The sequence below is a fragment of the Labrus mixtus genome, chromosome 22, assembly GCF_963584025.1.
Source record: "Labrus mixtus chromosome 22, fLabMix1.1, whole genome shotgun sequence".
NCBI classification, from domain to species: domain Eukaryota; kingdom Metazoa; phylum Chordata; class Actinopteri; order Labriformes; family Labridae; genus Labrus; species Labrus mixtus.
The window spans coordinates 10,097,828-10,113,179 of NC_083633.1; the positions used below are offsets into that span (position 1 = coordinate 10,097,828).

The following is a 15,352-nucleotide window of genomic DNA, read 5'->3' on the forward strand; positions in this document are numbered from 1 at the left end:
GACAGTGTAGGAAATGTTGGATTCAGGCCTTGAGCTGACACTATTATCTTGAAACCGCCACAATGGCTGAGTGAGTGGATTAAAATGGTAAGGAATGTAGTAGCACTCTCGTATCAGCCCGGTAAACGCTAAGCCTCCGCCAGCCTCCAGCTGCTGATTAGCTTAGCTTAGCGCCGAGGGTTTCCGCAAAAAATAGTCTTGATGGTTAAACATTTGTTTGTTTATAAGAAAGCTCTACACTGCATCTTTAAATTAATCTATCAAGCAAAAATGTCAAACATAGAGTGATTGAAGCACTCAACTCTTTCTGGTTTTCTTTCATTCATAGTGCAGAACTTTAAACTCCCAGAGCTTCAAAAGATAGCCAATATGTCAGGCTGGACTTTGGGGTAAAAGGGGCATACATTTTGCATGAGACCTCGAGACTCTTTTGATTTGATGGAACGGTGCCGTAAATAAACTTGATGATACAGAATTCATACTCATGGTACACAGGGAATGATATATTTCCGGGACTTTGAAAGGTAATGTAAGAGGACATAAAAAAGAAACTTGACGCTACGCGGTAAATAGGAGTTTGTGAAAGCAAGCACTTCAGAAACTCATCTCTGGTGCATTTGATGCCATTTCATAAACTAAATAATTCATCAGCCCTATGAAAACATATTGAACTCATTTAAGAACAGAAAGTGATCTGTGATTGCAGCTCTAAAAACCCATAAATCTGAAAGAGGATTGTGAGCCATTGCAGCTCCTGGATTCACCTGGTCAATCAGTAGGTTCAAACACAATGAAGCATATTTAATGCAGATTATAGAGACAAATAAAAAAGAAACGTGGTCTTTTAACCTGTGCTAAGACTAAAGATGGAAATCAGCAATTAAAGTAGCCGCCGTATCTCAACAGGGAAGTTAATGAAAAAGCCCAATGGCCTCATTGCAGCGGAATGAATGTAGCGTTTACATACAGATATAAGAAGCTGGAATGATCAAGGAACCATGACAGAAGGCCATAAAAGGGACGTAAGCAGAAGATAGAAGGAGGAAAAAACCTAAAAAAAGAAAGAAGTGATGCACAAAAAAAAGATGCCTGGAGAGATTGGAGAAGAGGATAAAGATATGTGAAAGCATTGATTGGCTGCATAGCAGTGAAGAAAGAGAGGAGCAGGGAGGAGCAGAGGAGGAAAACAGGGTGTTGAAAAATGTTGTACACAGGCGGTCTGACCTGACGTGACCCGGCTTATGAAACAGCAGCTTCTCTCCACTCGACCGTACACAACCTGTGTGTGTTTACGCGCCTGTATCTAATGCGAGAGTTTATGCGGCAGGCTTGAAAGACAGCGTGGAACAAAGTGATGATTCCCATTTCCCCTCCTTTCACGGAAGAGATTAATGAAGATTAACCGCCGACATCCCCTTTAGAGGATGCTTCCTACCTTGAAGTCACATGACCCCCATCTTAACTTTAAAGTATGACTGTCATGTGATTAAATAGAGTGTTTTGTAAGGCTTAAGTTACAGATGTTCAAGAAAAAAAAGAGATGAGAGGCAGACAAACGCAGAGATGGAGATGCAAGGGGAGCAGATGTACACGGAGAGACTGATAAAAGGTTGACATGCAGAAGAAGATAAAGTGAACAAGAGCAAAGGAGAGGCAGCATAAAGCCCACAGTGAGGAAATAAGAGGGAGAGAAAGGTTGGAAAAGAGAGGGAGCGAAAGGTTGGAAAAGAGAGAGAGAGGTGGTATAGAGATGTGAAGGAACAGGAACTAGGGTCGAGCAACAGGGACCAGGGTTATCTGCAGTTTTCACTGAGAGCATGACTTTGGTGACAGCTCCTTGTTCATGATGTGAGGAATAAGGTGCATGCTAAGTACGTTTAGTAAAAGTCAGATAAGGCAACACAAATGGGCAAAGTGATCCTACTTCCTGCTCGTATTGCAAATATAGGGTGTTAGAGTTGTTTAAAATCCAACTATAGCCACACTTTTTATTCTTATATTTTTCAAATCCTCATATTGTTAAACAAAGAAAACACTGTTTTGAGGACATACTGTATTCAAAAATAATGGGCAAGACTTCCCCAGGATAAGGCTTAATTGACATTAAAGGAATGTCTTTATTTTAACAAGCCCACATAGCATATAAGTATCACAATATCCTTTTACATGGCACTTTAACAACATTCAAAAAATCACACCAGTTGTGTTGGAGAAGTCATAATCCACTCAGAAGTCAAAGACAGCTCGATTATATGCTTTTTAAAATATTGTCACACTCATAAAGCTAAGTTGATGGATGCTTGGGAGCTACAGGGTGGAAGCCAGCTAGTAGGTCTGCACTACATGAGAAAAACATGTGATAACATTGTTCGAAATGTCATTTTAAATATGAAGTGTAATAAATGAACAAATATTAAGAGTTTAAAGTAGTTATAACACACAGTTTACATATTGTTCATGTTTTACACACAATATCTGTGTTTGTAACATGTGATCATCTGACTGCAGAAAAATGGCATTAAGAATGGCCTTTGTACTCAGGCCTCCTCCCATTAGATATAATGTACATGTTGAGTAAGAAAGCATTGTTTGTTTAAAAAAAAACATTTTTCTTTGGACTTTTTCATTTTGACTTTTGCAAAGTGTTTGTTGCAAATGCTCATATCGGGGTTACGATTAAGATGTGCTATATACACGGCCCCACCAGTAAGCTTCGTTGAGTTATTCAGCACTTGATGAGTCAAGCTCCTTCACAGTCAGTTTGAAGTTCTCCCACAGTATGTAAAGAAAGAGGGGAGTGGCTAGCATTAGCTATCTCTCCTTCTTGCAGGGGCGTGTCCCCAGGTGCCACCCCAAAATCCTATTATTGGCTATTTACCTTGCTGAAATGGGACTTATGTTGAAATCCACTATTCAGGCTGTGTTGCAACTGGCAGCTCGTAGTATTCAGTTGCAGATTTTTGTTTTAAATTGTGACTTTGGACATACATGTTGTTTTGAGTCTTGAGAAAAGAAGATGTACACGTTGCCATTATCTTGTGTTACTTGAAAGCGGATGTGATTAGTGCAGACAGAAGGGGTAAATTAATGCTCTTCATTCATATGTGTGCACACAAACTTAAGGCCCCCCCTGCACAAGTCAGTGCCCTAGTTGGGCCACCCAAGTCCAAAAAGTCTGGACACGCCCCTGCCTTCATTAGCATAGTTGTGGTAATGGCCTAAAAACATATTTGATGGTTCTAAGTAAGGGTATAGAAAGAACTGACATTGTTAGAAACTGTTTTTCAATGTGTCAATCTCTTATCTGAGAGTAAATACAAGCCCCAACCATGAACCATTAGTGGGCCAGCTTAGACAAGCAGAAACTGCAAAGACCTAGTCCACAACAAAAAAACACTAAAAGTCAAATTGTTGTCATTACACTGATTTTTTTTTAAACACCTTTATAAAAACAAGAATTTTGGTTCTAAATATTTTCATTTGACACTAAAAATAAAGACAAAAGATCAATATCCCAAAACAATGCAACCTCAGCTGTGATTTCAAGAGGGGCTGTTGGATTTGTGAATGTATGTACATCGGTGCCTTTCCATGAGATACTGATTTAATGCAATACCGGTGCTAACATTGTCAGTCAGTAAGCTGCCAATAATACAAGACTCTCTGGAGAATGTGTATGTAGGGGGGCCTATCACAGCTGAAAAATAGATCAAACTTCACTTCAGTGGAGTAATTATAGCTCTGAAAAATCAATGAATACATTTTTTGCTGTTTGTTTTGAGTGGTGTATTGATTTGGTCAGCTAGCTTAATGCTATGTTGCTATTGAAGAATAAATATTCAGGGTAAAGAAACCTCACTGCATTAGAGACGTTATTTATGTCGGAGCTTTAAATGAAGAATGACTTTTTCAAACTGTGGGAGAGTGTGCAAATTTCCAAGTGTGTGCCCACTCCTGACTTTTGAGTTTGATTGATCTGTGTACCACCCTCATACGTGACAACCTTAAGCCATTTAAACAGTGCGTGATGGATGGACGTGGCCCGTCTCTGTCACTCTCCTTCTCCTCTATCCAATAAATCTTTTTTCCACCCTCTGTTGTGTCCTCGTTCTTAACATTTTCATTGCCACCCTCCCGCCCTCTGTTTGTATACACTGATGTTTGTCTTTCTCTTTGTATTCATCTATCTCTGTGTCAGTGTCTGTGTTCTGCCTGCCTGCCTCTCTGTTTTCTTCATCTGACACTCAAAAGCATTCGCTGCCTTCTTGGCTCATGAATGCTGTAAACTGTTGCGCACGTGGCAGCAACGACGCAGAATAAATTAGCATATGATCTCCATAATTTTGCTCAGTTAGTTAGTTAGCTAGCGTGATGGTTAAAACAGCTGCATAATCAATGACAGAGTGCGCGCTTAACAGCATAAGATTAGAAAGAATTAATGAACTTATTTATATACTGTTTCTGAAAAGGAGGTTACAAAGTGCTTCACAGTTAGAGAGCGTAAAAGACAAAGGGACAGATCGGTGAAGCAGAGAAGGTCAGTAAAGTAAAACAGCAGTAAAATCAGAATCATAATAAGGTTATGTAAGGTTAATTAGCAGAACATGTGAGCAGAGGAGCTGAACAGAACCTTTATAAGCCTCAAATGAGGAATAAATTATAATTGGATATTAAATTATGCCTTTTATCTTTGTTTCTATAATACAAATTTGACAGCATGTCACTTAATATAAGACACAAATTCCTTCTGAAAGTATTTACACAGGTAATGACAAACTGAAGTTATGACCAAGTCAGCTGTTTGCTTTGCTTATAAGGGTTCAACCTGCAGAGGGGCTGATTTTATAGAAGTGATCATTCTGATCATAATATCTTTAAAAAGATGAATACATTTACAGTGTCAGTTGAGGGAACTGATGTGAACAAGTATGAAAAGTTAACAGGTATTACATACACTGTGGGTTTAAAGGATAAAAGCAGCCCTGACAGTCTGAATTCCTGAGGCGAGTCACACCAACAACAAAAAAAAAAGAGTCAATTTCAGTCTCTAACTGGGGCGCAGACAAAGTTAAAGGTTAAATTGAGGCTGTAAAATGACAGCAAACCGAGTGCCAGACCGTGCATCACCTTAAAAGTAATAAATGATTGAATATGATTTAGAGAGACGTCGTCCCGAAAGTGAATACGAGCAGCCAAGGTGTGCATGTTCTTTCCATCTGTAAAGCCAGTGTATAAATCATATTAAAAATCTGCTGCGGGGAGTCTTGAGCAGCTGCTGACTCCCTGGTGGTCCGACTATATAAGATGCTAACACTGGAAAAGTGCAACAATGCTATGACTATATAGTATGAGGGGAAACACATTGACTTTGCACAAGACACCACTCACGGCAGGTTTCCCTGTGGTAATCAGCTCCAGACAGGTTGGGCCAAGATTTAAGAGGGACAGACAAACGATATGACTCACCACCTTAGGGACGCTGCAGTACGTCAGCTCCTCCCTGATGTAAATCCTCCATTACTGACTTGAGTGCGTATGTGCATTCTGAGTCTAACTCCTGGTGTTTGTGATATTATGTGGCTTCATATAATAGAAGTACAGCTCGTCATTAGAGGACTGTAGAGCGGTAGGTACTCAAATGTTGCCGCGAGGCAATTATGACAACTTCCCCAACACGGCACTGATCTGAGCGTGTGCACTGATGCGTGCGCTCACCTGTATGTGTGTTTGAGCTGTCAACGCACCACCAACTCATAAACAAGTAGTAAATTCAAAATCTGACACCAAGCTCTGTTTATTTTGCGGCAATTAAAATTCCTCTGAGCAAATGAAAGCCTCAGAGTATATTGAACTTCAATAGTCTCACAGATGGCCCGATTTATCTTTGTCAAAATTTCCCATCAAGAGGAGGGGGGGGGGGGGGCTCTCCGTCTGCAATGAACAGATAAACCGGTCACAGATGAATACAAATACAAAAATATACAATAAATCGACAGCAAAGCAGCTGCATGGAAATTGAATTCGCGTAGAGAATGAATTCACAGGGAGGATGAATTGAGGAGGCAGGCTTTTTTGAAAAGAGGAGCGACCCATGTGATCTACATTTTTTTTGCACCCAAGGGAGGTAGACGGCTGCGATTTAGAAAATGATTTGCTATTTACTCACAGGACGGAGAGAGACGTGGAATGAGTGCATGGATGAATGCATCACTGAACAGATGAATTGATTAACTAATCAGGATGCTAACTTTTTTATAATGCGATTCTGCAACAGTGCCATGACAAAGCTCTACCAAAGCTACCTTTGTACTTTTACATTGAATCTGTGGTGGTGTAATATTGCAGGTGGGATTTTACATTGCATCACAGTGTTGCACCAGAGGCAATGCTAATTAGTGTCGGGATGCTAAAATACACACAATGAACAGGCTAATATGCAAATGTTCATCAGGTACAATTTTTTAAAGCAGGTTCATCATCTTAGTCATGTCATGTCACTCCCTCTGATAGCTTTTAATATATTTCAGTCTGGACTCAAGTTGTTGACTGACTAACCAGCAGGCACTCATTGCCATTCATAGAGCAAGCTGCTTGTTGGCTAAAAAAGGAGAGAAGGTTGGAATGTACCGGATCTTTGGCCAAATGCAAGGTCAAGCAGAAAACAAAAAAGGGAGAAGAGAAGAATGTGAAAAGGGAAGGGATGTTGGGCGGGACTTTCTAGTAAAAAAAATAATATATATATACCACAATAAAATAATTCAAGAATGCCTCAAGGGGAAGAATAAAAAGAGAGTGTAGTCTGATAAGGTGAGGAGGGAAAGAGGAAAGAAACAAATCATATGAGACACAATGGAATACAACAGTGAAAGAGAAAATATGGCACCAACAAAAGGCGTGTTGTAGCAAATGATAAACAGCAGAAGGAGTAAACAGATGGAGAAAAGGGAAAGGGGCGTTTTGTTTTTGTTTTTGTTTTTTTTGAAAAGCAACACATGGTGAAGCCTGTTCCAACACTGCGTTCATCCAAAAAGGCAAAAGACTCAGATGAGAGAAGTCTGGTCCAACAGAAAGTCAAAAAAACACTCCCTCTGATCCAGAGCAGCAACACACCCATTCCCATGACGCAGCCACTGGCAGGGAAACGCAGCGTGTGTGTGTGTGTGTGTGTGTGTGTGTGTGTTTGCCTTTCTCAAATCTCTCTCCTTCAATATGTCTGTCACTCTCTAAGTAATGCAAAGATGCTTGAGTGTGTTTGTGTTTGCGTCTGTTTTTCTACGTGGAACTTTTGCTGTGTGGTTGCTTAGGGGTGTCTCGATTGGCTTGCTTCTTCTTCCTCTTTCTACGTGTTTGTCTGAAGAGTTAAGTTAGCATAAGTTTTGGTTCCGTCATTGATCGTACGTCTGAGAGCACTCGACCACAGACAGGTCACCTAAGAAACTATTTTTGAGAGGGTCAGCCCCCCGAAGGCTACAACATCAGTGACATTCTTTAAGCCTTTGTTGTACAAGTGATTCAGACTCTGTGCTTGCTTGCACCAGTTTAACATCAAATCTGCACATGTCAAACTTTTCATGTGGATTGCCGTCCAAGCAAAACACTTTGGCTGATTTTACTGCACGCTAAGAAGAATAAATGATTGTCATCTTGAACTTGTACTTAACCAGTCTTTCTGGAGTTCCCCTAACTTTACAAACACACACACATAAAGCTGAACAATAACCTGAGACACTCACATGTATAAACCATCATGTACAATGAGGACTTTTCCCTGATTTCACATAAATCACATGTGAGTGCTTTTTTTTAACCAGCTGCAGGGACACACAAACACATAGCTGGAAAACATTTAGGACATTTTGCACTTTTGGACACTAATATGGATACAAATATACAGAATTTGCCAGAAAGTCCAAGGAAATCTTGCTCATTTACACACACAAACACACACACACACACACACACTGTGCAGCATTCATCATCTGATCACACCAGAGAGGAACTAAATAACAAGAAAAAACTGCTTCCAGATAGGAATATGAATTCAATAAGTACTGGATATATTGTTGCACATGTACTGCATATGTGCAGTGCATGGTTATGTCAATGTAGCTTCTGGGAACTTTAAATCCTCAAGTTTTTTAACCTCTTATTCGACAAGAAATATGCAAAGATTCACAGAAAGAAGAAGAAGAAGTGGGCGTATAGAAACTGCCACCGAGAAACTGTCATCAGTGTTCAACAAAAGAGGAATGAAGGATTGCCATGAAATTTGTCTTTTATCCATCCTCAACAGTTTCAAAGATTGCACATCTTTCCGCCTACATCTGTTGCAAGTAATTAGTTTGCAGCTCTTAAAGTTTACACAAAGAACTTATTTTCAATCATGCTTGTTTTCTATGTTCTTTCAGTGTACGACTGTGGATGAAAAAATAAATCATAACTTGCATATTATGATGAATTTAATATGCTGAATGGCCCCAAAAGAAGCACTTTTCACTTGTATCTGTGTAAGGATGTTTACTTTCTGGTCAATTCTCCCACCTCAATCTGCAGCATGGTGATCTCGTCCTCCAACTTTTTCTTTAAAGGCACCTCCTTCTTCTTCAGCTCCGTCCGTCTCTTCTCCTCGTTTATCGCCAACTGTAGGTCTCTCATGTCCTTCTCCAGGCTCTCCAGTGCCATGTTGCCCTTGGTAACGGCCGCCTCCTGGATGTTCACCTTTTCATAGTAGCTGAATAAAACCTCCTCGTGCTCCAGCAGCTGGATGCCACTGCAGACGACACACACAGGGTACAGATCATATTTTACATTTCTTAGTCTTACAACAGCTTTCATGCAGCATCTAGTTAGCAATGCATTATTATTAACATACAGGGAATTGCGGCGCTGTATGGCTGTTTCTTGATTGCGATTTATTTCCAGAAGTGTTTGCTCCTGGAGGTTGATCATCTGTGTGAGTCTCATTGACTCCAGTTTGTTGTCCTCAAACTCTTGACTGATCTGATGGTGCTTCCAGGCAGCCTTTAGCACAAAATAACCACAAACAACACACACAAAACAAAACACTTTAAACACACATTTGTCATTCTTAATTAGGAAAAAGCACTTGTCTTGGCTAATGTCGTCGTCTTTTACGGGCTATGGAATGAACTTACACTTAAGGGTTGATAAACAACCGCTGCAGTAGACAAGTTCACTAACTCTTATAAACTGAATACTGGGCGTTGCTTTCTGAACATGTTTTATGTAACACACAAAGATTAACAAAGGGGAACTTTGAGTTGGGCTCCTAACTCAAAAACAGGGTTTAAGTGTCCGGCCAGAAATCTTCAGTGCTCTCCAAACGTCTCAACAGCCGTTTTTACTCTGCGTCTCTGTTCAACTCTGTGGCCCCCTGAATCACAATACTCCATAAAACTTGTGTAATCAATCTATTTAAACTGATAATCAACAACGGATCCTGGACAGCGTGTTTGGACTTCTCTCATGCCGATGTGTCTGTGTGTTTTAGTGGGTGTGTGTCTTGACCTTGGAGATGTCATTGTGCAGTTTGTCCCTCATTTTGGAGATATTTGCGATCTTCATACGAGCCTTTGTGAGTGATCTTAAAAAAGATGAACACAAAAAAAAAACACAGAAAAAATGAATCTCAAATGATTGACAATAACATGGATGCAGATATAGCTTCAATGATTGGTTAATGAGAAATGTACTTGTAAAAAGATAACAATAAAGAGCTGTAAAGATCTATTCATTTTTTCAACTAATGCAGCATTTCTGGAAACACTATTAAGGTTCAAATGATGTATATTTCTTCATTTTTGCAAAAGTATGTATTATTTTACTGTTCATCTTAGTCCTACAAATAGACCCTGTAGCATCACTGAGAGTAAATCTACATTAAAAAAAAGGTAGAAAATGTGGAGAATCTGCATCAGGTGAAAAGGTGTTGAGAAAATCTTTTTCACAGACCTTCAGTGCTTCTCTGTAAAAACACACGCCCACACACTCACCTGTCCTTGTTGATGGCGATGGTGCGTTGGATCTCCGTCTCATTTTCCAGCACCTTGACCTGCTCCATCAGCTCTGTGATTGCCTGGGAGGCAATCTGCTTCAGCTTTACATACTTATTCTTCTCCTCCATAATCATTTGGCACAGCTTACAATACTGCAATACCCTGAGGGGAGAAGCACTGATTAGTGGAGAGGCCATTGTGGATCTGGATTACGTGATTTAACGCCAATCAAGGGACCTTTGAAAAAAAAAAATCATTAATGGTTACATGTTGCTTGATAGAATTTATGTACTGAATAATGCATATCTACAGCCAATGAGTATTTTCAACTTCTGACTTAGGTGATATAAAATGACCAGACCACATTATTTAAATAGTTAAAAATATGAGGTTTACTAAGATAAACATAGTGAAACAACTCTATCCGTGCTCATAAAATGATAAGTTTATCAAAAAGTTGTTATGACAGAGCAAAGTTTAAATGCATTGTGACATTTCATTCATTTCAGTTCACAGTTTGTGCAAAACATGTGAGTTGTGAACAATGCCTGCTAAACAGGAGAACAGTTTTCTCATTATGATTATAGACAGAGCGTACACAACATTTAATTATCATCCTGCCCTGGTTTTTGCTCGACATGATGCAGCTATCGGAGCAGATTCCATGTCAAGTGCATCCACATCAGAAGCCGTCTGTGGTGATGCACACCCTAATTGAATGCTGTGCAAGTGTCTACTGTTAAACTGGGTGGTACCAGTCACATTAGTCTGTGTCTGTACACTGAAGTATGACCAATTAGAAAGTTCTGGTTTCCTGCCCAGGCAACATGTGCAGATGTCTGAATTAATTGTGAGCCCAGCTGTTACACAGATCAGAGCACGCAAACAAATAACAAGGGAATCAGTTATCATTTGAGAAACGAGTCCCATCAATACACCGAGTACAGGAATTCAATCCGCGCCATTTCTGCTGCTGCATGTGATGTGAAAAGCAATCATTTAGGCATTTATGAAAATATCTTTTATATTAAAGTGACATCTGAAGGTTTATCTCTATAAAAAAGAAAAAAACTAACAAGGAGGGACTTAATGCCAAAGGCAGGAAACATGGAGACAGGCAGGTGATTATTCTTACTTACTACTGCCTATTAACAGATTAGTAGTGTCTTTGTAACTTCTTCATCATGACACAGGCCTTTGTTTTTAATGAAAGGTGGCTGACAAGGAAATAAGAAGAGGAAACAACAGTGACACCTGCGCTGCAGCATAGTACTCAGTTTGTTGTGGTCCATGATGATTAAGGCTTTTTCTTGCAGCTCCTGCTGGATGTGCTGGTTCAGCTGCTGTGGATGGAGTTACACAGGTAAAATTACAGTATCATCACTTCCATGTGGGCGTGTGTGTGTGTGTGTGTGTGTGTGTTTGTGTGTGCTCATAAAACATCAACCTTCAATTGTATTTGTGGGTTAGCAATTTTCAGTGATGTAGCAGCTTTTCCTCTGACAGTTTTAATGCATAAAAAAGGGAAGCTTAGCAGTCCTGACTTAGTGTACAGATTTTTCTGAAATAACCAACATTTCTTTGGAGCCTGTTATTGATTTGGGTTTTATCATTTACTAATCAGGTATCTGTTAATGCAAGTGTAGCTGTAAAACATTATTTTGAAAGGAAAAAAGAAGTTACTTTGGATTTTGGTTGGAAAGAGTCCAATTTTTGAAAGTAATTCCAGATGAAAAAAGAACCCCTTGGACTTTAGTTTCATTTTTGACTCAAATTGTCTGGTGTCTACACATTTTGCGAATCATACTGAATTTGATACATTATGGTGACAGAGATATTGATAGGGAAGTAAAGCTCAGACATTTTCACTCATCATTTTTGGTTGCTCTCATGTCACATAAAGAGTGCCTAAAATAAAAAAAACCTACTTTAGCTCCTCTTTGATGTTTCTGACACATTCATGCATATAATATGCATGAATGTGTTTGCATAAGTGATTCAATGTACAAATAAAAACATCAGAACCTATTTTAATTGCACATTTTGTGTGTCAATATGTGTTGTGTGTGTCTGTATGTTTGTATTAAACCTCAGCCCTAAGCCGTTCACGGTGCTTCTGGCCCCTCTCCTCGGCTTTGATCTGTGTCAAACATCGGAGGTTATGGAGTTCTTCTCGGAGGCAGTTTGACTCCTTCAGCAGCTCCTGAATCATCCCGTACTGCTGCTTCTTTCTGCTCTCCTCCTCTGCTACTGATAGCTGGGTTGGAACATATTAAGCATCGTTTTGAGTTGAAAAATGTCACAACTGCATTTTGCCTAACGGCAGATCGGCAGAGCAAAGTGGACTAAGTGTGACTTAATTATAGGGAGCTGGATAGAGGATAGTTGTTGAAACTTTCCTGTGCAAATGAAGAACTTTCCCCATAGTGATCATGTAGAAAAGGGTAAGACTGAAAACATTTTTAAAAAAGTTCAGAATTTAAATTTAACTCATTTAAAGCTCCTGTGAGGAACTGTCTGTTTGTGTTGTTTTTGGCGCCCCTTGTGGACAAAGCTGTACCTTTTTTTCATTGCTTTTCTGATTTTGTCAGTACAGAGAGAGTTTCTTACAAGAAATCTCATCATATTTCCTTTTATAAATCAAGGGGCGGCTGTGGCTCACATGGTAGAGTTTGTTGTCTCCATCTAACCGGAAGGTCGGGGGTTCAATCCCCACTTCCTGCAGCTACATGTCCAATGTCACCTTTGGAAAGACACTTAACCCCAAGTTGCTCCCACTGCTTTGTTGGCGGCATATGAATGTATACGGATGGTATTAGTTACTTCTGATGGTCCCTTAACATAGCAGCTTCTGCCATCAGTGTGTGAATTGGTAGGTGTGCAATGGGCTAAACAAGCTCAAGTCCATTTACCATCAAAAGTATCACTCATTGTGAATGATAGCTGTAAAAAAAAAAAATGCTTCTTCAGCGACCTGGAAATCTTTTTGCCTGACCCCTAACCCCCTCAGCAGGGGTTTGTTGCAAAAAAGAACTACATTATATAGAAATCATCAATGTTGTTGCTGATGGTCTTTATTACTATTGTAACTCACATACATATCGAGTACTCAGTATTCATTTCAGTCTGTTTCATAAGGAGCTACAACCTACTCACAGGAGTTTTATAAACTCAGTTTTATAGATGTTTAATCAACATGTACAAGAGTACATCTTCAGAGTAAAAAATACAGACTCAACAAAGAAAGATCTGTTAGAATTAGTGCTACTTTACATTCCACAGTCGCTAATGATGATGTTTCCACCCACACATGTTATTCCTACCTGTGTTTCAAAGCTGACTCTGAGAGCATCCACTTCTTTCTGAAGCTCCATCCGCTGCTGAATGCTGGTCTCTCTTTTAGGAACAGCCTCCAACTGGAAACCCAAGTTGGAATATCAATTAAAAAACCAGTCTGTTGAAATTGATGATGCACATACACAAACTTTACCGACTGTCAGCTTTGGGTCTTGTTAAGAAAAAGCTGCACATGTGTAATATGATCTGTTTCTGTGGTTTCTTTTTCTACTTATTGAAGAAAAATGAATCATGGATATCCAGTAAAAAATTATGAAATACAAATCAAATCTAGTCTCGTACTGATATTAATCATTGATGGAGAATAATTAATACTATACATCAATGTTTCCCTGAGTTTTCAGATAGTTGTTGGATCAAGTGACACTGAAACTCTGAAACTGATAAATAATAAATGCCTTTAGGGGTCGCGATGGCCCCTCTCTGCAGGGTTTCAGGCCTTTGTGTGCGTAACATATAACGCTCCATATTCAAAGAATATGAGTCCCTGGTAGACCAATAAGACAGGCTCAGTAGGGTTAAGACTTTCTAAAAGGACAATGCGGTACCATCATTTGCATTCCAAAAGCAAAGAATACGCTCAGCAGTTTAAATCAGTATATGCAGTCATGCTGGGTTAAGTTTACAAGACAATATTCTTAAATATCAAAGCCATCAATCACATCCTTCTTCTGGAGATTAATGACGCATTTATGTGGTTATCCCGCAGACTCCACGTCTGAGCCGTTACAGTCTTTTTATTTATAATGATTTACTGCTCATGTGAGAGTCGTTATTGATTGGCAAATTAGCCGAAACGCATGAATGACACTACACCGCTGCTTTTGTTTTTCAATACATGTGGAATTCCCAAGCGTGTCATCGAGATTTCCTTTCATATTACGCGTCTGTGAGATGTGCTGACACATTTCCCATGACTGTCCCTTTTCCTTTCCTTCTCGCTGATTACCCTATGAAAACTGAACATCTGTAAAATTAAAGGAAGCTTCAGAATAATCAAAACAGCCTCGCTGATTTAATGTGGAGATTTACTGTCACCGCGACACTTTCACCCTCGAAATGTTCCCACACTTGTGCCAAAGCCGGGGAACATTTTCTAACCAGCGGTCAATACCAGTCAAAAACATAACTTTGCCAACTGTGCTCCAACATCAGAAGTTTACTGGTAAAAATTAAGCAAATGCTTCTTCTATACGCTTATTAAAAGTGGTAATCTACAGGTTACCTGTGCGTGTAGTTCATTGGAGATGGACTGTGTGTGTTCTAGCTGCTCAGTGGCAAAAGTCAACGCCTGCTCCATCCTCTTTAGGGCTTGCATCTGCCTGAGGAAAAAACACACCTTTTAAATATTGATCATAATAACCTCCCTTGCATTTACAAACACATATAAAGAAAAAACATTTATAATGGGCTTTTAATAAGGGTTGACTTTGCTATATCATCAATATTATATTTTGATATAAAAGAAATACAGCTCTGATGAAGCTCAGAATTTAAAACAGCACTCATTTTTCACTCGAGACTATTTCACTGTATCAACCTCGACTTATAATGATGGACCTTTTGGATGTGCAGGAAACACATTTAATTTATTAACATTATACTGACTGAACCTGTCGCCGTGTCTGAGATTTAAATTATCAATGAAGTTACAACCAGTGGGTCATGCATAAACAAGCCCCACAGCCTCTCTTAATGGGGAGACACACTGATCATTTCAGCTGCTGTGGGATCACTGCAGGTGTGTAATAAACTCCAAAATAACCTGCATGTATTCCCAATGCACGGTGATAAAACTACAAAGCACGACTCACGACGACACACAAACTGCTGCTGGACAACACAGCATGTTAACAAGCATGTAGGTGAACACACGTGCAAGCTTTTTGCTCAAAAACGGAATAAATCATCAGGACTTTATTCAAAGAATGAAGAAAAAACAATAACTCAATCTTATTCGTCAATAAGTCAGAGTCCTC

At 39.5% G+C, this 15,352-nt stretch overlaps 1 protein-coding gene across 1 annotated transcript in view; it reads right to left on the reverse strand.

Moving 5' to 3' along the window:
* ccdc146 (coiled-coil domain containing 146) overlaps nucleotides 1–15,352 on the reverse strand; it is a 60,683-nt gene that overhangs the window by 5,230 nt on the left and 40,101 nt on the right. Inside the window, exons 11-18 of the mRNA XM_061030423.1 lie at nucleotides 14,599–14,695; nucleotides 13,340–13,432; nucleotides 12,106–12,273; nucleotides 11,271–11,359; nucleotides 10,014–10,178; nucleotides 9,529–9,604; nucleotides 8,873–9,021; nucleotides 8,542–8,770 (exon numbers count right to left, since the gene is read on the reverse strand). Of these exons, the coding sequence (XP_060886406.1) occupies nucleotides 8,542–8,770; nucleotides 8,873–9,021; nucleotides 9,529–9,604; nucleotides 10,014–10,178; nucleotides 11,271–11,359; nucleotides 12,106–12,273; nucleotides 13,340–13,432; nucleotides 14,599–14,695 (1,066 nt within the window). The remainder of the gene's footprint in view (nucleotides 1–8,541; nucleotides 8,771–8,872; nucleotides 9,022–9,528; nucleotides 9,605–10,013; nucleotides 10,179–11,270; nucleotides 11,360–12,105; nucleotides 12,274–13,339; nucleotides 13,433–14,598; nucleotides 14,696–15,352) is intronic.